The 26,329-nt window shown below is 44.1% G+C and overlaps 1 protein-coding gene across 1 annotated transcript in view; it reads right to left on the reverse strand.

The window, feature by feature from the left end:
• The window catches only part of CDHR1 (cadherin related family member 1), an 87,223-nt gene that overhangs the window by 36,454 nt on the left and 24,440 nt on the right, over positions 1-26,329 (reverse strand). The window contains exons 3-6 of the mRNA XM_072870440.1: positions 3,017-3,162; positions 2,084-2,134; positions 652-741; positions 64-150 (exon numbers count right to left, since the gene is read on the reverse strand). Coding sequence (XP_072726541.1) covers positions 64-150; positions 652-741; positions 2,084-2,134; positions 3,017-3,162 — 374 coding nt within the window. The remainder of the gene's footprint in view (positions 1-63; positions 151-651; positions 742-2,083; positions 2,135-3,016; positions 3,163-26,329) is intronic.

Genomic DNA, 26,329 nt, shown 5'->3' on the forward strand with positions numbered 1-26,329 from the left:
AACCTGATTTCTGAGATCTCAGTAAATGAGAGATGATTTTTGAAGGTACTGGTAATACCTTACCTGCAAGAAGTAGGTGATACTTCCTCCAGAACCCGTGTCTTTGTCCACTGCCTCAATCTTAAAGATACTGCTGCCGGAGGGAGCGTTCTGTGACCAGAAAGAATTACCAGAGTCACAGAGAGGTGGAAAACCAGTTGAGTTAGAAGAAATGAAAAATGAGCATGCAAGGAGGCAGAAAAGAGAGTGATAGTAGAGCGAATATAAATGCATTGAAGAACCAAAAAGAGGAAAGAAAAGAGGGAAGAGATTAAAAATGGAGGAAACTGGAAAAGAGCAAGAAGGAAGAAAGCTTTTTGGAATAAAAATGACAGGAAATCTCAGCTAAGACAGAGCGCATCCTATTCCCACTGAAGTCAATTCTAAAAACTCCAGTGACTCACATCTTGGAGCTTACCTACAAAATAGCACACCTGAAGTACCTACAGACTTATTCCCTAAGTTTGCAGTGAATATTAAATATCAACCCAAACCCTAAAACAAAAGAATGAAAGTTAGTCCTGAACGTCTTGTTGTTTTACCGCAAACATACTAGATCCTCTTTACATCCCATTGAAATATACTTCCAGTATGCAAAGGAACTTCACCAACCTCTGGGACTTGGACTATGTAAGGTGTATTGATGAACTCCGGGCTCTCATCATTAGCGTCCATTACAAGGATCCTGACTTTTTCAGAAACCTGGAGTAGAATGTGAAGAACATATTACGGCTCAAGCTGATTTTCAACGTGTACCTGTTCATTTGCCTACTAAGGTGTAGTCAAAGGCAATGAAAAATTATGTTGTAATAGAATATCTTTGCACTACCAAAACAGCACATAAAAGAAAATACAGAAAATCCCATAATCCAGAAGAATTTGCTTTGTGGACAACACCCAGATATCCCCAAACTAAATAAGGAGCTTCAGAGTACTTTATAAATTACAGACCAGGGCTGACTTTCAAAAGTCTTTCTTCTTCTTTATGGCATTCAAGATATCATGATTTATTTTACGAGAATACATAAAAGTCTGTGAAAGTTGGTACCTGACAGCCAAGCACATTCATTAATCCCTCATTTGATATCATGATACTAGGTTAATAGCATGCATAATTTGGATGTATAAATACACGCTACCAATACATAACAATCCATCTTGAACAAAATGTGTGTTCTCTTTCTAAAAATACAGAAGCAAACATATTTGACCAACAAAACTTCCCAGTTGTTTGCAGGTGGACATGTGGATGTGATCCCATTATTTCCTGTTTACAGAGGTTGCCGGGGCAGCTGTGCCTATAGGACGCTGGCACCTCCCAAACATTTGTTGTAGTAATCTCAATTAATTTGTTTGAGATAAGGAAGAGCTCTAGAGTTATCCAGTCTTGTGGATAGTAAGAGGGTCCCACTTTTGTGGCACCTCTAGGGATGAAGCCTAGGTCCTCTTATTGGCAGACTAATGTCCTGGCTGTGACAGCATCCGTCCGTAAACTGAAAATGCCAAGGAAATTTATAGAACTAGGATTGGATGCTTGTGCAATGCCTCAGATAAGTCCTTAATGATTAGATGTGATCAAAGCTTTATTCAGCAGAGGACAAGAAAACCCCCACCACCTTAGCCTAAGCAAATCTTCTCAATGTCATGCTAGAGAAACATCATGGGGGTGGAGGGACCGTCAGCTCTTGGGTGTCCAAAAATAGTTCCTATAATGTTACACATTTCTCCAAAAAGCCTCCAGATCTTTGTTAGGTATGAATCCTACTGAGCTGACAGTGAAACTTCAAAGGAAGTGCTGTAATTCTGCAGGCCACTAAGTCAGCCTTTCAGCTCACACTACATTGTAATTATCCTCAAATAGCTGAGCAATGAGCTGGAGTGAGACTTGAGTTACTGGGAGTTCGGTGGCTCTTGAAACAGGAGGTAAGATTCTAATGAGATTATGTTTTCTGATAAAATGAGATAGTCCCTGTAAGGTAATTTAATAGGAGGAGGTACATGGGGACAGACAGTTTGACAAGCTACAGCATAATTAAATACTTACTGTACTCAGGCCATCTGAGATACTGACAATAACTTCAATCTCATCTTCCTTCTGTAAACCAAGAAAATTCCTTTGTTAGAGAGATGGTGTTTTGATAAACAAAGGATTGTTTATCAAACAATTGCTTGGAAAAAGGACTGCAGATTTAAATGTGTCTCAGCAGGTAGATGAAAGTAACAACTAATACCACAGAGCAATCACAGCAGAGGCTAGGAAGACCCCTGAGAGGCTCCAGCTGCAGGGCTCCTTGGACTTTCTCTGGCTACTGTCAAGAGATGACTGGTCTGGGAATCCCTGTTGTCCTGTAAAGTGCTAGTGAAAAGCAGTCATCTTTTTGAAGAAACACTCCCTAAAAAAGGCACGATTGGTTCAAAATTCTTCTGTCTCAGTATAAAGTATTTTGAAGGGTTTACTAAGTCCTGTGTACCCTGCCCTGCGAAGGAGACATGAAGGGTTCAGTGCCTGTGTTCCCAGAATACGGCTGCCTTTAGGCCACTCTTGCTGGGAACATCTTTAACCCATATGGTTACATGTGGGCTAAAGGGCTGTGATGTAACTAGAGAAGTGTCCTGGAACACTGCTTACACAAATCTCTACTTCCTCCTAATGACAGGAGAGTCCCCTGTCTGAGGGTTAGAGGACTGTAACTGCCCCAAAGCTCTTGATGGGGTGCAGGTGGGGAAAGATAGGAGTAAAGAGTAAAATTCTCTTCTGGCAAAAGCTGGACAGACAGCTGCCAAACAATTTGATAGCAGCGTCAGTGGCGCAAGTCAACTGGAAAACAACGTGATGGGTGAAGTATAATGTCTCAGTATAGCAAAGTATATTACATGTTTCAGGGGCAAATAAGTTGGCATTGTCCCTCAAAGCCACAGATCAAATTAAACAGAAGGAAATTCCACGAACACACGGAGTGGTGCCATTTCCCTGTACCTCTCTGTCAAGCTCCTCGATCAGCGTAACGTTTCCAAGGTTCTTGTCAACAGAAAAGTAGCGTCTTGATCCAGCTTCATAGGCCAGGCTGTACGTCACGGGATCTCCTTCTGGATCAGTTCCATTCAGAGTATACACATGGGTACCTGAAAAATTGACATTCAACAGCATTTCCCTGTGGTTACTTCAATCAGTGAATATTTCACCCGTCTGCTCCTTAGAAACTTAGCTCCTCTGTGGCAGGCAAAGCTTTTGTGAATCAAACCCACTTACTGGGAAATATGGATAAGTAGACAGTTCAATAGTCCCGATTGCCACTTTTTAGCCTCCTGGTTAAACCGAGTTTATCAGTGCTGGTTTCTCTCGCTTCAGGCCCTCTCCTGTGGGACCACGCCTAGATCAATACTGTTCACATCATAGTGTTTACATGGATGACAAGCTCTTGACTAACTCTCAGCCCGGGTGAGTCAGAAGCGATGCTATTGTATGACTGTGACTGCGTGACAATCTCAGCAGTACCAAAAGGCCCTCACATACCTCTGCTCTACGGGAACAATGAAATTGCAAACTAGCAGGCAGAGGATCCGGCAGCTGAAGGCAGTGCTCCTGCAGGACTGGGTCCAGGCTCTGAAGCTCAGGAGATGCAAGGACATTTGCAGACTTTTCCACTTTCAGAACTAATAGATGCAGAAGTCTTCTTTCCTTCTTTGCTCGCCCTCATTAGCTCTCTCTCATTAAATTATCTACTTAACACACCGACTCATGCTCATACCAATGAATAAATTCTCTAAGCTCATCAATGCCTTTCTTTCACAAGCTGGGGAAAGAGAGATTATTTCTGTTTTTAAACGTTTGAGAAGTTGGTGTCAGTTTTTCCAGTAAACTGACTTTTTTTATCAGAAGTGATACTTCCTGGGGGAGTTATAACACCCACGTTTTCAAAACATGGTGAGGGTTTATTAGTATTATTTTTTTTAATTTACATGTCTGTCATTCTACTGTGCATTAATATCTTCATGCAAATAACTTCAAGCACTTTACAAATACCAGTTAACTGAGCCTGAAATATAAAACAGTGTTGTTGTTTCCTTCCAATCAGCTGTGCCCTGAGTAAGTTACCTGAGATATCCAAGTTGCAGAGGTTTGGAACAGAAACTCTGCTTTACATCTAACAAAGTTCTCTGCACTGGAAATACCATAGCCAAGTGACTCACTGGTAGTGAGTTTTGCTTGTGCATGGGACACAAAGATATGATGGAAGGATCCCTGCTAAGAAAGTTAGCATAAAGTTAAGGAAGAACGCTGTTAAAGGGAATCCAGAAGGCTCCAGTTTTAAACTACTCTGGCCCTGAGTTTGAGAGATTTTTAAATTCTGTACTCAGAAGTCGTAATCTTTTTCTCACATCCTCTCTGCAGTGGCAGTGGAGTTTTTCACTGACCTGATCCATAAGCTTCTGTTTAACTCTAGAGCTTTGGTTGAGGTCCTGCCCACAGCGCTGACAGGTCAGCTTCTCAAATGTTTCCTCAGTTTTGCAGTACAACCTTTCACTCCTCATTTGCTTATTCCTTGGCATGCAAAATGTGAAGCAAACAGATCAGTGGGCTTAAAGGACATGCAATGCCCAGGCATCAGCGGTGATACTTAGAAAACATGGCTGTCTTCTTTGCATAGCAAGCGATTATGCCAAGCCATGTGGGATCTGTGTTCACTTCTGAGTAAACGCTCTTATGATAATTACCAGGGCAATATTTGGGCAACTTTGTACAGAAGAATGTTCACATTGCAAAAACCAACGGGCCCACAGGAGCACAAACAACAGACCCTGTTACGAGCTGGCTCAGCCAGCCAACAAATAGTCAAGATTTGCAAAACAGGTTCACAAAACTACAAAACACTTTCCACATTTTTCTTGGACTTTTCCCACAAAACAGAGCAGAAAATAACAACTTTGGCCCCAGCTGTTATTTTTGGCCCCACGCTGGGCGCCAAAAAGGACTGTCGTGGTTTAAACCCCATCGGCAACTAAGCACCACGCAGCCGCTCGCTCACCCTCCCCCCTCCCGGGGGGATGTGGAGAGAATCGGAAAAGCACAAGTAAGAAATCTCGTGGGCTGTGATAAGAACAGTTTAATAATTGCAATATAACAATAACAACAACAACAACAATAATAATAATAATAATATTGTAATGAAAAGGAAAATAACGAGAGAGAGAGAGAGGAACAAAACCCAGGGAAAAACAAAAGAAACAAGTGATGCAGTCAATCACCACCCACCGACCATTGCCCAGCCCATCCCTGAGCAGTGATCGCTGCCCCCCAGCCAACTCCCCCCAGTTTCTATACTGAGCATGACGCCATATGGTATGGAATAGCCCTTTGGGCAGTTTGGATCAACCATCCTGGCTGTGCCCCCTCCCAACTTCTTGTGCCCCTGGCAGAGCGTGGGAAGCTGAAAAGTCCCTGACCAGTGTAAACACCACTTAGCAACAACTAAAACATCAGTGTGTTATCGACGTTATTCTCATCCTAAATCCAAAGCACAGCACTATACCAGCCACTTGGAAGAAAAATAACTCTATCCCAGCTGAAACCAGGACAACATCTGTAATGAGATCCCCCAAAATTATTAGGGAATGACAATGAGCAGTATGATGAGACACTTCTCTGATTGTAACAACTGAACTGTGCAAGTACAAAGATATGCAAGGAGAGGAATAAATTTGGGCTGATATAAAATAGTGTCCTGAAAGGACACATGCCTCCTGATACAGCTACATAAGAGACAGAAGTTTCAAGCCTGTTGAAGGTTCGCAGCAGCAGTACTGACTGCACTTATTCTTGTTTTTCAAAAGCTTTGTCTTAATATCACAGCTGGGGCCAAATGAAGAATTCAGGTGTCAATTGTCAGCATGTCACTGACATCATTATCAATACAGTGCTTTTCTTCAGCCTTTCTCGGTCATTAGAAGTTTTTACTTCTTAGTTACTTTTCTGCCCTTCTTCTTCATTTTTCCTGTCCCTTCCACTTTACATACCACTGGCTGTCCTGCCTGTTTCTAGCGTGTCTGGCTGTCTGCAGCAGCTGCTGAGCAGCGGAGAAACAGGATGGACCCTACAACCGGTGTCTGGGGTCTCTCGGAGCCTGCGGGCAACAACCAGGCACGCAGCCTAGTGCTGTGACTGGGGCTGCCCTGACCTACCAACGCCGGTAGTACATGGACTGCAAACCACTCCTCGGGGATCGCAGGGCATGTGCTAGAGAAGAATAGGCTGGGAAAGTTCAGGTGAATACATTTGAACCTGGGCTTTTTCTTCTAATCTCACAATTTTCTCTCCTACATTTTCTAGGAATTTTCTTATAAGGAAAACAGGAATTTTCTTGCTGCTAAATGTGAGAAGAAACGCTGATATTGGTACAGACTGAGATTACTAAGTTTTCTGAGCAAGTAATGAAGGACATCATTGATCTTTACACTGGACTGTTTACTTCCTAGCTAAAGCTGATACTTCTTCATTTTTTGTAATACAGGACACTTGTGTGCCTTTTAAATTGGATTGTGGATCAAAATTTCTTTTCTAGCTCATTATAATTCCCGATTTCGTCTGAATTGTAATTTCACTGCACTATACTCTCCATATCATTAACACCCCAGGAGCACTTCTCAGCACAGTGTTAATGCCAATTGAAAATCCCCTCTCAGTGTGCTGCCTCCACTTGCTGAAAAGGAAATAAATGAAAAAAACAGCTAAAATCTTACCAGTGAGTACCAAGTAAACAGCCTCTCCCTGTCAGAAAGATAAGGGAATAGAAGATTCTTTACCTGGGGATATAGCAAATGCCATGTAAGGGCCCCGGTCGGAAGACCTGGATGCTCTGAGTACCTAGGGGACAGCGCAGCAGGCTGGGATGGGAAGTCCTGGGGAACTGCATGCTGCTCCCTGCTACAGCTGCTTCCCAGGAGCCACGCCAGGCTCTCACTGTTTTCCTATTCCATCTTAAAAGTCATTTGCTCTTTGCTCCTGTCACTCAGGCTGAATGGCTGTCCCATGATGCCATTGCTCCATTTTACTTCATTTCTGACTTAAATTTATTCATGGCCAGCCTCTGTCCATGTGCTCTGGGGCTGGTTTTGCCTTCTCACTGGAGACACGCTTTCCCTCTCTGCTGTGTGACACTCAGCAATCAAATTCCCTCCCTGCCAAGTCAAACAAGCCAAGCACATTTTGGACTATGCTCATTCCCCTATTGTCCTTTGCCACCACAGCTGACATCTGTTAACAAGATGCTGAGCGGGACATCCATGGCCATGCTCCCAGGACAGGACACCTCTGGTCCCAATGTCACAGCAAATAGCGTCTCACCCGGGGTTATGCGCCTGCTCTCCACCTGTCTCAGCCAAAGGCCTGTTTCCCCCCAGGAAAGGCGATGGACAGTTCACACACAGCCTACAGATGGCTGTTTTACACTGCAAGCACAGGGGAGCTCAGGCTCCTGGAGGACATGGACCAGACACCAAGACTACCTCAAAAATGGCTCCTTTCCCATTCACTGCCAGCTACCGCTCCTTCCTGAGCATGCCCGGGCGACTCCTGCTCCCTCCCTGCACCCCACCACACCACGCTGGCTGGCAAAGTGGAGAGAGACACGGCCAGGATCGACAGCCCAAAAGCCATGGCTGCTATAGCAGCAGCTGAAACGGGCCCCGCAGCTGCAAGCCCCTGCGGTGGGGAGAGGGGGGTTCGTTGGCAAGCACTTATCACGGGGCCTGAAACACCACCCCACGGACAGCAGCAATGTGTCCCCACGGCACCCACAGCAACCAACTTCAAGGAGAAGCCATGTGAGGGCAATTTTCTGAGGTATCTGCAGTTTCTGTTAGAGGCATAAAAACAAAAGCGAAGGCTGTAACACCTGCGAGCCCTCAGTGCACCTCTGTGCAGTGCTCTGCTTTGCAGGGGGGCTCCATTTTGCACAGCGTTAGCTCTGCTGCAGTGATGCACAGTTTTGTTCTGGTGGCTCCTAGCTTTCCTAGGGGGGAGATTGTAGTTTCTGCAAAAAGTTGAATATTTTTGCACCTTCAAACAATTTAGCCTTTCTGGAGTTGTCTGAATGTGAGGTCTGGTGGGTCTCTAGATTCCAAGACACAGCTCGGGCTAAATTGTCCACGTCTGTGTCCTTTCTAGTCAGAAAGGAATTATAATTTAAAAGAGAAGCACATTAATTCTTTCACTGAGATATTTTTTGTAACAAGAAGGGCTGGAAATCAATTGTGGGCAGAAAAAATTCCTTGCAGGTTCAGCTACTATGTCTGTGCTGGATGAAATACAGAAACGCATACAGAGAGACGGCAGAATGCCAGGGTGGGATCACTCGGCACTGAAGGATGGACCAAGAAACACATTAGCAGGGAGTCTCACCAGTTTGGGGAGCAGCAGGGTGACAGAAACGGAGAAGGAACAATGGATACCAGAGGGGAAAAGAGAGCTTTCCACAGCCAGCTGTGAATAAGGGGAAGAAACGAGACCAGGAGCACGCAGGAACAACGGGGAAGCTTGAAGGATGGAGGGACCTGACGTGGTCAGTTAGCCAGAGGTAGAAAGCTGGCAGCTGTAGCTTTGATCAAAGAAGAACTGCTACTGCAAACTGGCTTTTAATGAGGGGGGAGGGCATACCTGGGGACATGGGGAAAAACAGAAAGGAAAAATGCAAGGATGAGAGGCATGCAAAGATCTCCAGAGCACTGATGATGCTTGGGCTTTGAGAGTAATGAACTTAGGCCTTCTCAGTATGCTTCAATCCCTTGCTCTGCAGCTGTTCTCAGTCCCACTCTGTCCCCACTATGAAGGCTTACAGGGATTGATGAGGTAAGATGAAACAACCAACCTGAAATAGCATCCCACACATGCCTTAAGACCTGGATTAGGAACACACACGTACATTTTGTATGTACACAGGCAACTTTTTGCAAAGAGCTAAGCACCCACATGCCCCACCAAACAGCCACACAAACTGCAACTGCTATTTCAGTTCATAACTTTTCCCATTATTCTTAAATCTGGCACTGGAAGAGGCTGCTGTTCTGGCCCTTCTTACCTCAAGGGTTCTCATGCTCTGCAGCAATAAATAGGATCTGGGAATCTGCAGACACTTTCAAGCTTTCACAGAGAAATAGCATTTGCTGTTTTTATGATAACTTATGTCACAATGTACGTAACTTGGTAGATCACAACTATCTGTAAGTAAGCACAATTGCACAAGGGAAAAGAAGGTCAAGTTAAGGGTGCTATGAGCATGATAATGTGATTTTCTTGAATTTGATGTGTTCATGCAGCTGCAGCACTGCAATTTCTCTTTCTACAGTCACACAGAGAATCCATCATCTCCTTTCAGTGCTCAAAAATTTTGCCTGTCTGTTGCCTACAGATGCCAGGGAATATAACTAACACACACCACTTTGCTACTGCTTGTAATCTCAGTGGGGCCAGAGACTGTAAAACCCCTGGAGGTTTATTAAAGCTGCTGTTAATGGCATTGCTCAGATCAGACACTGGCTGCTGCCAAGAAAAGCATCCTGCCTATGGCTCCAAACTTTATGTAAGCACAGGGAAAACCTAATGGCAACCTGCCCATTTTTGCAGCACCTAAGCCTGAGTGAAGCCATCCAGAATCAAACATATGGAAGTTTTAATTCCCCTGTTTTGTCACTGATCATCCTGCTCAAACTGAAAGATGACTGCCGGAGTGTGCATGCTCAGGACTGCACACGGACACAGGAGACCAGATTCCTTCTCCTTCTTCTGGAGGAGATCGGGGCAGAGGGATGAAGAGTAATAGCCTCCTCTGCGGTGCGAGACCCCTCACTGGGGCCACAGAAAAGGGCCAGCCTGGCAGCCATTTAGCACGGGCAGTGTGTGAGCCCTCAGTGAGCTCTGGCATGAAGCTCCGACTGTGGCCTGATGCGAACACTGGTCCTCTCGCCCTGTGCGAAGCTGAACGCACACCTGGCACCGAAGCACCGAAGCGCTGGTGTTGTTTGTGCCCTCCTCTGGGAGCCTCCCTGCCAAATCATCCCGAGGAGCAGCTGTGCTGACGTGGGCAGTGGGTAGCAGCAGCAGTTTGCATTGAGCAAACCCCAAGCAGGCACGTCTCAAGGGAACTTCCCAAAGTGCTTTCAAAAGAGAGGACCCTGCAGTACTTACAGCTTTTAGTCAAGGTGTTCTGGGAGTTAGTCCAAAGAAGCACTGGCAGCTGCATGGCAAAGATACCACATTGTGACTTCTCAAAAGTAAGCTCTCATCTCCCTTTCCCAAGGGTTTCTCGAGGCCCTTTGCAGAAGCCTAAACTCAACACATCCTAAACTTTCACCTCAGAGAAATGCTTTTGGTGGCACCTTTGGAGCTGTAAGCCAGAAGCTGCTTCCCTCTTGTCTTTTAAAGCACATTTATACAGCAAATTGAAGTACAAGCCAGCCAATGTAAACACATGTAAACACATTCTGGATGAAGCCAGCAGCCATGAGGCACAGCAGCACTGAAGATGGAGCAGCTTGAGCTTTATCACTGCTGCAACCAAAGCATAAGCTCTCCAGGGACCTCTGTGTACCTAGTCGGGTTGCTAATGTTACAAAAGCACACGCAAAAGCCCATCACATATTTGTCACTATTCTTACTCACGCTGGTTACAAGAATGCTAACACAGGCTCTGATCCCTCACACTGCTGTTTTGCTGTCGAGGCATGCACACTCTCCTTTTTTGCGTGCCTGCAGCCCCAGTCAGATGCACTGGGGGCCCCCGTGCTGGAAAATTACTGCTGTACTTTGCTGCTGCAGGGAGTGCTGTCATCTGAGAGACCATGTGGTGCTGCAGTCCTGATAGGAAGGATGTTTGACTGTGTTGCGGCCCTGTGCCATCTTTAGCTCCCCATCCCCACGCAGGTGGCTGGAGGCTCGCAGCGGTGGCAGGGAGAGGCTGATGCTCTGTAAATGTCTGCGAGCTGGTACCACACCAGGGGATGGGAGTCTGATAGCAAGTGAGTGAGTTGTACTGCCTGCAGTTTGAGTGGTGGAGTTGGCAAACACCACCTCCGACAAACTGAGTTGGGGTCCCATTTTGTGGCTATCTGGCCTTACAAGCCTTATCTACACTATTAGACAGGTGATTCCACTGGCTAGTCTTACTCCAGCAATCAGCAGAGCTGTCCAGATCGCCAAGGCTGAGCAAGTGTGAATCCGGGCAGAAGTACAGCAAAAATCACAGCTCCTTGGTCTACCTCTGGCTTTTGCAAGTGCCAGTACATTACTGTTGGCCTTCAGCTGAGGTCTCCACTTAAGCTTGACTGAGCTTGTAGCAAATCCCTGCTGCATCATAAGCAAGCTCTTTTTAAGTTCATCGGCTAGATGCGTCACTTCTAGGCTATGCGTTGCCTTCCCCCCCTCCTCTTCTCTGGTTGAGCAGGCAAAGGAGAAGTCACCAACCACCCTCTCCCCACCCCCTAGCATGCCCAGTGTGGATCTGGGCTGGCATCAACACCATTGGGCCAGAAATGGAGACTTTAGGCAAACCCCAGGCAGCTGCTTCCCAAAGCAGCGAGTGACCCTGGTCATGTTTAGGAAGGCAAAGGTGGCAGCGTTGGTCTTCCAGAGGAGGCTGTGCCCTCTGGATCCATCCCTCACCCTCGCCTCCCCCAGCTGCCTAAGTCCTGGGAAGGGAGGGCTTTGGGTGCACCCCTCCGCACAGCCATCTCTCTGCTCTGTGCACCAGGCAGCTAATAAATGGGTGCTCTGGTACTTAATATGCAATAGCTAAATACTTTTCTGATTTAGCCTGTAAAAGCTACAGACGAACAGGAGCAAATCCTAAACAAAACCTCAGTGCAATGTGTGAAGAAAAGGTGGTGTTCATCACTGTAATATATTTGACATAACATTTTTTAGATGTTAGGAAATTATTCTTCCCCCATGGAAAATATTGATGATAAATTACCTTTCTGTCCTTATTTGTTTTTTCTTAACGCAACTACAGTTAAAAGAAGCATAAATAGACCTGCCTCAAAATGCTGAAAGCTGAAAAATGCATCAATTTTTGAATTTTTCAATAAAACAAAACTAAACCTTTTTTAAAAACATCAGTTATTTAGACAAAGCAATTTTCACTCCAAGTAGAAACATTTTCTACCATTTGTACTGTAAACATGAAAAATGTGATAACTGCTTAAAGAAAATCATGCCCCTGTTACTTTTCAATGTACAGCTTGCTTTTACCAAGGCTGGTAAAATTACCAGCAACTAGGCTTTCTTCTCATAAGCATTTACAGAATAGGTAAGAAGTCCCTCACCACCACGAATTTATTTCTGACGCCAAAGGTCTGTGCTCTGATGCTGTGAATAGATTGGTGGACCAAGAAAAGGGGAGCTAAAATTCATGTTTTAAATTACAGCTACAATTCAAAAATGTCATTTTAAATTGAGGCCAATTAAAAGCTTGAGAGAAAAACATGTAAGACCACAGTATATAACAACAACCTACAACAAAATGTATGCTGCTAATCAAAAGAGCAAGCAGCTCCAGTTTCACAATTTAACCATACTAATTTTAATACTGACCAACAGGCGTGTCCTCCGAAAGGCTGAGAAGTGCCATGTTCCCGTTTGTGCTTCTGGCTCCATTATCAAAGAAATAGGGGGCATAATTTGCCTGAACTGCAATTAAAACAAAACAGAAGCCAAAGAAAAGCATTTTGTAGGTGGCAGTTATTTGGCTTTGTTACCTGACTCCCAGTAAACATCAGCTGTTTTGGGAATACTACAAGTGCGTAACATACCCAGTTGCTGCAATGGGCTTTCAGAACTATATTTGTACAGATATTTTAAATAAAATTACTTCTACATGCCACTGTGCCAGTATTCACACAGCAGCAAATAGAGAAAGAGAGTATATGGAAAAAAAACCCCAACAGAAACAAATCAAGTAGCAGGATCTCTCTAAAAAATCTCAATCAGTTCCAGACAGCTTCATTGCAAAAGTAACCTTTTCGGCTTGCAATGACCGTACACCTCTCCTCTACTCTACACATGCAAGTCTGAAACTTTCCCAGTGCCTCCATACCTTACCCAGTATTCTAAGCACATTCTGTCTTAAAATTATGCCTACTGCATGAGCAATTAGCCATAATTAAATAGTTACTTACTTGCTGCCAGACAACAGCAAACAAAGTTAAAAAAAAACAAGAAACAACAAATTAGTTGTCATTCTACTGACTGATTGTTAGAGATTCAAAATAGCCCATTTGAAACAAAACTCCAAATATGTAAACACAGAGGGTAACATTTGCACAGGGATCAGTTGCCAAGGAAAATATTTCAGAACAACTTTACACATCAGTAAGGATTACTACAGGATTTAAGGTCATGCTTGTATCCTCCTATATTTTTACTGAACAAAGTGATTATTGTACTCACCCAGGCAAACGTGCACCAAACTGAGAAATAAGGAGGGGGTGAAATGCCTTACATGCTTCATCCCACTGAAGAAAGGGCCAATTCCTTCTCTGTTTCAAGGGCTTGTTTTGGGTTTTTTTTTCTCTCTGAAAGGTCCAGGAAAGTGTCCTTCAGACTGATGTAGTGGAGGAATGTGCAAGAGGCAGTAACAGATGCTAAGATGTTAAGCGGATGACACGTCTTAATTTCTGAGGAATTTAAAGAAGCTCCTTCCTACCACCTAATTAGACCAATTACTTTGCAGGGAGCTGTAGGACTCATTTGGAGACAAGATTTGGAGGAATCACTGGAACTCTCATAGGTTCTGCTGTTAGTACTGTATTTGTGCTGTCCAGACACGCAGGTCAGAGAGAAGGTAAAGTAGAAAGTTGTTTTCTTTCTGAACTCTATCTTTAATTCTCTAAGCCAGTCTTCTATTTTTGAGAGCTAAAAGAAGTTTTTCTTTATTTTAGCTTTGGGAATCTTGAGAAACTACATAGGAAGAAAATCTAACATTAGCAACAAACAGTAAACATGATTGTTACTGTTGTAAAAGAAACAATCACATTTATGATAGCAAAAAATACACAAAATTGCATACCAAACCCGCAGAAGTCAAAATGTTCTGTTCATGAGCTGGCCTGATCATTTAATTCTCAAACTGCATGAATTTCTGAAAGCATCTTTTACATTCAGCAGGTAATTTTTAACCAACATACTAAGAAGTGTGTCTAACCACCAACACACAGAAAAAAGTTAACAAAGCAGCTTTTTTTCATTGCCTGTTTTGGTTTTCTGCACGTAAAAGGTGTTGGCACTAATTTAAAATATATATCATCCAATAAATTACAGGGTTAAAAAACCAGCCCCTCTGGAAGTTGTTCACAGCCAAAGCTTTCGGCTGCTTAGAAGCAACTTCATCAGTGGTAATACCTCGCTTCCAATCTCGGAGATGTTTACGTAGTGGCTTAGCTGTTTAAACTCGCCCTGAGGCAAAGCACTTGCCCTTTAAGGATGTGTTAATGGAGTTTTCCGCTTCTTAGTTAACAGCCTGCGTTAAAGAAATGCCTAAGAAATTCATCAGCCAAAGCGTTCTCCCTTGCGATGCTTTAGGACGGGGCAGAAGCGACGCTCCCTGCCGGGCAGAGGCGCCGGGTGCCGCCGGCGCCGCGGGAACGCGCCCGGGGCACGGGAAGCGAGCGCCGAGCCCAGGAGCAGCCTCAGGCTGGGCAACAGCGGAGATCTTGGGCTCCCTCGTTCCTCCACGTGTTTTATCATCATTTGCTAAGGTTTCGGAAGAGAGGAGGTAAGCGTTCCTTGGACGCAACCCTACAGACGGCGTCTCCCTTCCCAGCACCTGCCTGTGGGGTGGGGTGCGGAGCGGAGCGGAAGGTGGGCAGCGCTCCCAGGCTAGCTTTCATCAAGCGCAGGGGAGCGCAAGGCTGGGCACTTTCCATGTATTTTTCCTACAGAGGCAGCCGGCAGTGAGATCCTGCCGCGTATTTATAGCATACCTTACCCGCCAGCTGCTGAAACCGCAGGGTGAACGAACGATGGAGGAGGCCGTGGGAGAGAAGGCTTTGCCGCAGATGCAATGCAGCGATGCTCCCGTGCTGCAGACAAGGCATTTCTGCACCTTCGGATTCCCCTGGACCTACGGTGCTGCTGGGAGGACACCTCTGCCTGCAGGCTGCAACCGTAAGGCTCCCAGAAGGCCAGAAGTAAAACTCTTTGTGCACAATATTAACAAACCTCACCATCCGTTGCGGCGCTTGCCAGAGAATGGTACAAAGAGCGAAAGCCTCAAAGGGCTCCAAAACAGATTAGACAAATTAATGAAGATTAGGTTCATCGGTGACTAGCAAATGTGATGATACAGATGCAAACCCTCAGTAAAGCACTAAATTACCACCTGCCAGAAGCTCAAAAGTTAAACCAGGGGAAGGCTCTTTGTCATCTTGATCTTTTTCTAACCATCTCCTACAGGAGCAGACCTTTGGTGTGGCTCTATGACTGTTCTTGTAGAGCAGTGTTTGCAAAGGCTCCACATCGAACCAACGCATGCCTTCAGCAGTGGCCTGTAAAGCTCAGGGGAACCTGCAGCAGGCAACTAAGAAAAACAAATGTATTTTTAGTGCATTTAAATTCACAATATGGGGATCCGAAGCTGAAAATTGTGAAGGGATACACATATAGAAGACAGGTATAGATGTAATCCCTGTTAGAGATTTAACCATGCCACCACTGTCAACAGTAATATTAAACCACTGATAAAATCACAGAAATGTACCTGCATGGTGCCCAAAAGGAAACATAAATAGCATCTAAATGTCCTCACCATCCTCTTCAATCTGGAACTAACACCACACTTTTTTCTGCAGAGTATTTTCCTAGAAAAAGTGATGGAGAGCTCTTGTCAAAGTTAATAGCTGTCTGTTCCCCTGGTTGCATCCCCTGGGGATCTAAATCTCTAGGGCCTGCATCTCCAAGGAGGCAAAATGTCTCACTCCTCCTGAATTTCAATGACTTTGAGCTCTTAATCCCCTTAGAGTTTGAAAACCTAGCTAATATGCATCTATGCTCACTCAGATACATACCTAGCACAGCAACATTCTGACAGAGTATTTTTTTCTGTGAGAAGATATGCTTTGATCAAAGCTAATACAGCTCATGGAGCCAGGCTGATTTTGATGAATTTTTTCCTTGGGAAGAAAAGGGGCAGGAGGGGGTTTCAGGAGAGCAATATATTCTGTCCCAACAGTTTTATGGTATGGAAGGATCCCTCTCTCTATGTAGAAGATACTTTCTATTTCATATATTTTTAGCGTATCAAGTAGCAAGAAATATAAAAGAAGAATGAAATATACCCATCTGATCTGAAACAATTCATTTCCCAGGGTGTTCTGTTTGTTTACTATTCAGTATGAAAACAAACCTAGAAAGATCCAATATTTTCAGAACAAAAGTTCTGGGTTTGGGTCACTGGTTAGCAATATCTACTAGAGTTTGTTAGACAACCTGAATTTTTATAAAATAGAAGTTTAAATGTTGAAGGACGCTACAATAATTAATGAATATTTTTGCAGACCTCACCCCTTCTGACCGCAGCCTGGGTGTACCGGTACCAGTGCACTGTGGTTGTAACTGCTGGTTGTGCACTGTGAAGCCCCCGGGGATGCCCTGAGCCATGGAGGCTTCTCTTCCCCCATCACAAACCCATACCCCAAACCAAAACCAGAACCTTCCAGGGCGCAGGGGCCAGACACAAAACTAACCACACACAAGCCCCTGCCAGCTCCTGCCCTCTTCTCTCTCTGAGCCTTTGAGAATCTTGGAAAAACCCAGGCCCCAACATGTTTACTTTTCTTAGCCCTAAACCCCAATTTAAGCCTAAGACTAGCAGTCTTCCTTAACCAAGCATGGCTGACAAGAAATGGGCTTCCACCCGCACTGAGAGCTGCCCTTTCTCTCTTTCCACATCCCTGAATATGGGAATTGCTCTTCTTGAGCCCAATCCCCAAGCCCAACCCAAAAGGTAGGCCAGGCTAGAACTGGCAACAGATGCTAACACTAAAACGGCACATAAAATGCCACAAGACTACAGCCCCCCACACTACGCAGTGATACCGATATGAGCTCAGGGTTTCCTCTTTTTGGGGGTGGACGAGGCCTGTTTAGAGCCGGCAATGAGCAAGTGCCCCTGTTCAGTCACTAGCATCCCAGCTGGCACTCGCTGCCACGCGTGCTGGCAGTCTGAGCAGAGAGGGCAAAGACTGAGCTGGCACAGAGATAAATTACTCTTTCCACATTGTGGGTGGCCCTTCCACCTCAGGGCAATCACATTAGCGCTGCCTACCTGGGGAATGTCTGCTTAGCATATAAATGTGAGGTTTTCATGAGTTGCATTTCAATCAGTTTTTGGATGCTTACATGTATTTGCGATCTAAAAATAGAGAAAAAAATAAAATTAAAGAAAGAAAAAGAAATAACAGAGATTAAATTATCTTCCACTGTCCTGCTTTGCTTTATATTAACTATGTACAATCTTCAGGTTTTATGCCTGCTTCCATCTGAGTTAAAAACCCCTCTGTTCTAGATTCTGGACAGTAGTGATAAGTAATGAAGTTCACATTCATATAACAGCTTAAGCTACTCTTTTTCCTATGCTCGTCCTCCAGTTCTAGGTGTGTATGACATTAAGCGTTACCTTGTGTCGTGGTTTAACCCCAGCCAGCAACGAAGCCCCACGCAGCCGCTCGCTCACTCCCCCCTGGTGGGATGGGGGAGAGAATCAGAAGAGCAAGTGAGAAAACTCATGGGTTGAGATAAAGACAGTTTAGTAGGGAAAGCAAAAGCCGCGCATGCAGGCAAAGCAAAACAAGGAATTCATTCACTCCTTCCCATGGGCAGGCAGGTGTTCAGCCATCTCCAGGAAAGCAGGGCTCCATCACACCTAACGGTTACTTGGGAAGACAAACGCCATCACTCCGAACATCCCCCCCTTCCTTCTTCTTCCCCCAGCTGTATATGCTGAGCATGACGCCATATGGTATGGAGTAGCCCTTTGGGCAGTTGGGGTCAGCTGTCCCAGCTGTGTCCCCTCCCAGCTTCTTGTGCACCCCCAGCCTCCTCGCTGGTGGGGTGGGGTGAGGAGCAGAAAAGGCCTTGACTCTGTGTGAGCGCTGCTCAGCAATAGTGAAAACATCCCTGTGTTATCAACACTGTTTTCAGCACAAATCCAAAACATAGCCCCATACTAGCTACTATGAAAAAAATTAACTCTACCACAGCCAAAACCAGCGCACCTTGGAAAGGAATATTCAGCATTTTTTCTGTGTGCATTTGTGTAAATAAATTCAACATAAAAAGCGCTGCACACTTTTTATAAACCTCAGCATATGCAGAAAGAGTCCAAATTATACTCTGGCCTTCCCTTTCTAAATCACATGCTAAGAGGGGCTGTGGGAGTTACCATCGATACCTGGAGGCATTCTGCATAGAGCAGTTCACTCAGAATTGCTCGATGCAATAGCCACGAAGGAGACAAGTGGAGGAGAGCCTCAGCCATTTTCAAGACCCTTCTCAAAACTCTCCCTGTTCTCACATCTTTGAATATGATAGGGAAGTTCTTATTTAGCTTTGAAAGCAAAGGAAGGGGAGCAGGGTGGGCCTGTGACTTACACCACAGGTAAGACAGACACCCTAACAGCCCTCAGTTTGACACAGCTGTAACCACAGCTGGACTGTTCCTTGCACACCGAAGGGTCAGTTCACTAGCAAGTCCCACACAGCATGGCACGAGCAAGAATTGTCCAAGCTGTTCTCCAAACATCTTAACAGCAGCAGGACGTGCTAAGGTGCTAAATGTAACAAATGCACTAGTTGCTTGGATGTTTGCTCTCTGGCTGGGACCGGGGGCGGGTGTCATAGTGCTCTTTGTTTCAGCAGAGCTGAGTCAGTATAAGCAGAGATTTGAGACAGTTAAATGTGCAGTTCCCACCACAAACAAAACAAAACACAACACAACACAACACTCTTGCCTGTCCAAATCACATCGTTCCTCCCCCTCAAAATCTTCCCCCAAAGGACTGAGAGAAGAGTTATATTGGGGCACATCATCACTCTCCACCAACTCCACCACTCTCTGTATTCCATGAATACAGAATACAAACGATGGTGAAAATTCAGGAACAACTGTTGATGACCATTTCAGATGACTGGTTTTGGTGGTGAAGAATTTTACACAAGCTATCCTTTGCATTTTCCTAGCACAGCACCATAGCTTCTGTCTGGCTGCTGAAAGAAACTATGGGAAGTGCTGGGGGATCTGCAGGAACCTGAGCCAGTCTGATGGCAGCAGAGAAGAGCTTAAAGTCCCTCAGATGCCTTCACCGTCCATCACTATGTTTTGAATTACCAACTATAAGAGGGAAGCAGACTCACAATACCATTGCACAGTAGGAACAGCAAAAGAGAAACAGTTCCATGTTTTTGGTGGTTAAATCTAATTAGAGACGCATGCTTGAGCCCTCGGCCATGATCACCAAACTGATCCTCCCTGTTGCCAGAACAAATATGCCACCTCCTATATAAGAGTTTATGCATCTCTCCACAGCCCACTCCCATCACTTGGGATATGCAAATTAAAATGACTTGGAATTTTTTATAGTCCTGCAAGATTCAAATGCAAGCCAATAAACACCTCTTTCTCCCTCTCACTGTGTTATTCTCTTGTTATTAATTGAATGAGTTTAACACTTTTACATCTGAAAGGAAAATGATCTCATTGTTACAGTTCTGACTCACAGGGTTCTAAGTTCAGTTTTCATCTCTACCACAGGCAGTCTATAAATAATCAGCCCAAGATCATTAAATTCACATTAAAGTAATCAAAAGATAGTGATGTGATCATTAATGATCTTTGTCAAATTTATATAAACCTCTCTCAGCTCAGTAATAGAAAGCTGAAAGCAATACTGTACTGTTTGGTTTGAGGAGTTTAAAGAACGTGAGTTGTAACTCAGCTGTCTATACATCCTTTTTATATTGCAGCTCCACTTAGCAGCTATGCTAAACCTCAGCAGTATACAGGAGAATGGTAAAACCCTGGATAGAATCACAGAATGGTTAGGGTTGGAAGGGACCTTTAAAGGTCATCTAGTCCAACCCCCCTGCAAAAGCAGGGACATCTTCAACTAGATCAGGTTGCTCAGAGCCCTGTCCAACCTGACCTTGAATGTTTCCAGGGATGGGGCATCTACCACCTCTCTGGGCAACCTGTGCCAGTGTTTCACCACACTCATCGTAAAAAATGTCTTCCTTATATCTACTCTGATAAAACACATACCATGAAGAAAACTGGTAACTCAACTGATTAGGAAGATAGTCCCCACAAAACAGAAGAAAAACATTCCTCATTCATGGAAAGGAAAACCAAGATTTAGAAAGGTGACTACAAGCATCTGACCACAAGCATTATGTCAACCTGAACCTCCTTGGAGTGTCCTAAATTGGATAACAAGAACAGAAGCACCCAACATGGCTGCCTGCTTTTGAAATTCTGGGACAAAGTTTGGGCAAACAAATAATTAAAGCTTGCACACAAACTGCAGTTTCTTTGGGCAAGGTGTAGCACATTATCTTCCTCCTTGACGCAGAAAATCTTTGCAAAAGCCATGTAACCAGAAGGTTTAACTTCCTTTCAAGAGCTAGGTTTTCTGGTACTTGGTTACTTCTCAGTGTCGGAAGGCAAGTTTTTGGTTTGGCTTATTCATAATTTTTAAGAATTGCATACACTTTTAGACTGCATGTGATCTACTTTTGCTCCCTTGTGTCTATAAATAAATTGGAGAGAGTATAAATTAAGACTCACACGTTAAAATTAACAACTTTTGTCTTGGGCTTTGACAAAGTATCTTAGTTATTAGGATCAGTAAAAAATTTCCATTCATCATCAGTTTTTCTAATATGGAAATCAGGTTTTGACCTTAAACATTTTAATCTTCTTTCTTTGGAAAACGTTCATATTGCAGTAAAACCATATTCTGATTTGAAATATTTTCATTTTTTACATAAATATTGTGCTTAATATTATTCCACAGAGAAACTCAAAATTTCAGGGGGAAGGCAAACATGAATCCCATCCAACCCTTTCCAGGGAGAAAAACTGTTTTCCATCCTGTGGTACTGACTCTTACTGGTAGAACCCCCTGCTCCAGCCATTTGTGAGGAGTGGGTATGCTCTTTGTTGCAGTGGAAGCAGAGGAGGAAAGAGAGAAGGGGGTAACTTCATTGGAATAAGCAGGAAAGCCAGAGAAATCAAGATCACAGATCTTCTCCCAGCTCTGCAGTCTCCTGTTTGTATCGCACGTTTCACTCTGCACATACCCTCCCACCTCAGAGCCTGATCTCGTATTTGATCCAGAGCAAAGCCAGTCTCCGTCATCCTTCGGGATGCACCTTTTTTCTCGTGGCAAGCACCTTCCCCCTTGCCCCTCTGATGAGGCACTGTCACAGCCTGAACGCACCTGGTCAAGCACGATTACGCAGAAACCTCTGGCAGCGAGGGCAGTGGCACGTGAGGAGCTGCAGAGGTGTCACGCCACCTTCCCTTCCACAGGCACGCCATCCCCAGCCCCGGCACCCATGGCTGTCTTTTCAGCACCGTACCCAGCCCTCCATAAGCCAAGAAAGCTTCATACTGTCAGACACTGATGAAGGATTACTGAATAAACTAACAGAAAGAAAATACCTCTCTGAATAATCGTAATTCTTCTGCCCCCAACTGTTTTGGAGTAGTCCCATTGCTGAACATGGGATAGGTACTCACATCTCTAGATATAGGCAACATCTTCATGCTAGGTTTTAAATTTCTTTTAGGTTACTTTTTTGTATCCCATATACACTTGATATACAAAGCAATAAATATAGCAAGAAACTTGTCATGTTTTCCAAACGGATAGCAAGGCTTTCTAAGAGAGCAGGTACACAATCATACCCATACACAATCTCATACCTGTGAAAATGCCCTTTTATAATCATGACCAAATCTGAGGGTGAGAGCTTTTTAAGAAAATGAACCAAAACCGGAATTCTACCTGCAGTAAAAGCCTGTGTTCACTCCCACTGCTGTGAAAAGCTAGAAGGAAGTCAGAAGTCTTGTTCCAGTAACTGCTAGCGAAGTGCTGTCGTGAGGTTACAAGACAGACCTTGAAGGAGGAAATACTCACTTTATTGTTTAAGCATGCACAGATGTAGACCAAGTTATGGAGGTATGTATGGTCAGTACTTCATAAGGCACAATGTAAGGGCAGATTTGACTCTCCCTAACTCCTTCAGCGGCCTGATATAGTTGAGTCAGACCAGAATCTTCTCTTGCTGGGGGAGTATTTTAAATGCCAAACTCCACACATATATCTAAATAAAACAAATTTTCATTCTCTGTGGGCCCCAGTTTACTGGGCTTCTGATAGTATTTCTGCTGGGCACAAACTGTGAGAAAGGACTCACTGTGCTGCATCAGGAACCAAGAGAAGTCACCCAGGTAGCAGAGCAAACACGCCAAGGTAATGGTCTAGGAACGGGAAGTACCAGGGCTCCTCAGGACAAAGTGGGCTTAAAAACTGAGTAACACCATTCGGTGTGGTCAGACAGTGGTTATCTCACATACCAAAATACATGTAATGCCATGCTGCAGTTTTATACAATGCTGTCATGAGGGAACCACAGCTGTGATGTCCTTATCTCCAAAGGAATTAAGAAATGACAATGGGAGGAAAATAGAGGGAGAGCAGACACCAAACATCTAGCAATTTTAGCATTTCCACAGTGACTTTCAAACAGATGTCAAAGTGCTTCCCACAAACTGTGACGGTTTTTTTTTCCGGATAGGTAAAGAGACAGTGCTTTCATCCCCTTAGAAAAAATGCTAGCCGGCAAAACAAAAATCTCAGAGCACTCGCCTTCATGATTTATCATGAGTTATTGTCATTCACTGTGGGTGGCAGCAGAGAAGGCTTGGAGAATTCCTGGGAAAAAGAAGTAACTCTCCCAGTGCTTCACCTCAGATACGGCTCCTCCTGGTTGTAGTCTGCCAAAGAGTGTTTTATAGTGCTTGCAAAAAAGGCGCTGCAGGTAACTGGGGAAAGGAGAGCATTTGCCACAGCTGCTAAGTAATTAAAGTTCCTGCTAAGCCATTTTACTAGCTTAGAGGTTTTTAAAGACCACTGCAAAAGCCATTTACAATCCAGTAACCTTGCTTCTTTGGAAGCTACATATCACTCTCCTCATTTTGTTTTGACAGGGATAGAAAAAGAACAAATAGTCCCTAGAATATCCAGGTATATTTAGATAGCCTACATTCACTTTGGCAGCATGATCTCTGATGGATGTGGTGCCATGGAGCATGACACAGATCCGTGTGAAGGATGCCATTTAGCAGCAGACAGTCCAAGTTATTTATGGAAGAACTAGTATTGTTCATTGTTTTGCCTGTAAAAATTGTACATATAACTCAGAGTTGGGGTGTGAATAACGAATGAATCAAGATTGTATAGTTTACTCAGTGTGGCTGAGAAAAATAACAAGACTTGTCAAGGCAGAGCAAGGAAATGCTTGTGTTCTCCCCATAAATCTTCTGTCTGGCATGCATGCCAGGGACTTCGCTGTATAGATGCCCTGCTTACAAGGCAGTGATACGACTTGTTGAACCAGAGTACATATGAAAATTGAGCATGCTCCTTTTACTGCCATGTATAACCACACTCAGCTCTTCGGCACAGGAATGGCATGAATGCAAAGACTACAGGTGAACTAAAGCCTTTGCCAGAGATCAGCGCTAGACCACACCAGCACTTCAGCCACAGGGGCTGGTGCAGTCCCTGGATTTTACTCAGGTAAACGTGTGGCACCGTGGTTGCAGTTGGGTCTTCCTATGACCTCCCTTGTTGGGAATGCAGGCATGTGCCTTAACCGTTCTCAGAAGGGAATCCCACAACTCAGCAGCTCTCAAACTGGACTAAGCGCTGAGGTACTTACCTTGTTAGGATCTGGGAGATCCAACTGGCTGGGGCATACCTCAGCCTTTGCCTTCGATTGCTGTAACAAGAGGAAATCTGAGTATCCAGGCAGCCTTGCACCAAAGCACTGCTTGTCCTTAACCTAGAAAGCAAGGTATATTTCAACAAATTTTCTATTTATAACAAGAGGCCTAAATACTCATCTTTGAGGTAATTTATCTTATCTCAAAAACATGTAGGACTATCACTCTATTCCCACATACACTTCCCAGCAACTATCTAGCCTTTGCCTGAAGAGATTTCTACAGTCAATTCAATAGTCCTCTGTATGTATGTATGTTGGTTCTCAAAACAAGTAGTTTAACCTGGCTAGAGCCCAGAGGTTGGCTCTTCATGCCTACCAGCTCTACTTGTGAGCACTGTGCTCTTAATGTCTCCTCCCACACCTTCAAGTACTTTATCTCAAAGTACTGTGCTTATTTGAATTTTTTTTACAACGATCTGTCAATAAAATAAATCAATAGAACTATATAGCAAGAATCTCAACAATAGATGTTAATTTGAGGAATGACTAAAATATCTGGGAACAGACTTCCACATCTGGTAACTGAGATAACGTGATCCAAAGTTATTGCAGTGAAGGCTAAAATACAAATTAAATGACAGAAAAATCCCTACTCATACTGTGACTTTAAGATGATTATATGGTGCCTTGAAACAGAGATGCTCAAATCCTGTAACTGAAACTGTCCTTGGTACAAAAATAATGTCTGGAAACACGAAATGCAATGCAGCACCATTTTATACCACGTCTTTTTGACAATGTGCACTCCAGTCAGTCTTATGGACAGAAATTCATGGAGTCAAATTAAAGTAGTTCAGCACAAGGAGAAAAACTTGAGGAAATTCAGACAGCAGAAGAATTTCTTTGAGATAAGATCCGACATAGACAAAGAATGGGTGGGGGACCATCACACCAAGAGACAAAAGATAACTTTTCTAGTTAAGGATCTGTTTTCAAAACTGTTGAGTCTTGACTCAAATTGGTGGAAATCCAGGGGAGTTCCTTTCAAAGATGGAGCTTACAAGGTTAAGGTCAACCACGCACATAGTACTTTGCTAGCCATAACGTCAGATCAGATTTTTCTTTAATCTCTCTTTTCATCAACTACTCACCTCAAGATTTTTGCAGAAGAATACAGTAGTATTGGTATATATTTAACTAAGTCAAAGGATAATGCTGAATTGTTTAACCTTGGTACATTCAAACAACTTCAAGATAAGAGCCCAGTGACAATTGCCATCGTTTATTGTTTCCCAGGTAATGAAAAGTTAACAACTGGAAAGCCAGCGAGAAAAGAACTCTTTAAGGAGGGACTTGCAGCCACTACTGCATTATCTCATCTCATTCAGAACCTTGTTTTCAACCATCTCACTGTTCTCTGATAGCATTTGTAAACAGATGGACTTCTTCACACTTTTTTTGTATGAAAACATCTTTCTTCCTAGGCACGCTGATCTCTTGGGGAAAATTCTGGGATGCAAATAGGTTTTGGCATTGCTCAGTGAACATGCCACACAGCCAGCACTGACTGTGACCCAGGGCTCTGCAACAATGCAAGCAGGAAGTTTTGTCTTGAGAACCCACCTAGCAAAGATGGCATTTTCCAGTGCACTTCACTTTTGGGAACCAATTTTAAGAGCATGCTACAGAGATTTGATTTTCAGAGACCCGGCAGGCTGTGTTGGCTACAGACTAACCAAATGGTGCCCCAGGAATATGTCTTTTTTCCCCCTGATGTTGGGATCAGTGCTGATTACCAAACAACATCACAGAACCCAGCAGAAAACCACTCTTCTTCACTGACCTAAGTTCTAAGTGCCATCTTGCCTGTCAGGTGAGGGAAACCCTGCTGCTGTTTAGCTTTTGGACTTGGAGATCCTATTAGCCAGGATACATTAGTTGCTTTGACTGCACTACACTTAATCACAAATGCATGTGCACATAAACATAGTTAAGACGTTGTACAAGTGCCTAGCAGGCAGTTAATCAGAACCATCCATCGAACACACATTTCTGTGTGCGCGGAACTTTTGAATGCTTGGGCTTGAAGCCTCCTATATAAGGTTTAAACCATCACCCATGAGCACCTGTGCTGTACTGCCAGCTGGGACTGACCAGCTTGGACTAACCAGCTCTTGAACGAACATCCTGGATGCAGTTTGAGTCTCTGACAGAAACTGGGCTCGGTATGACAGCTTGTGGCGACTACAGAGATTTTTGTGATTGTGTCAGGCTGCAGAAGACAGACGAGTC

Source organism: Ciconia boyciana, chromosome 8 (genome assembly GCF_034638445.1).
Source record: "Ciconia boyciana chromosome 8, ASM3463844v1, whole genome shotgun sequence".
NCBI lineage: Eukaryota > Metazoa > Chordata > Aves > Ciconiiformes > Ciconiidae > Ciconia > Ciconia boyciana.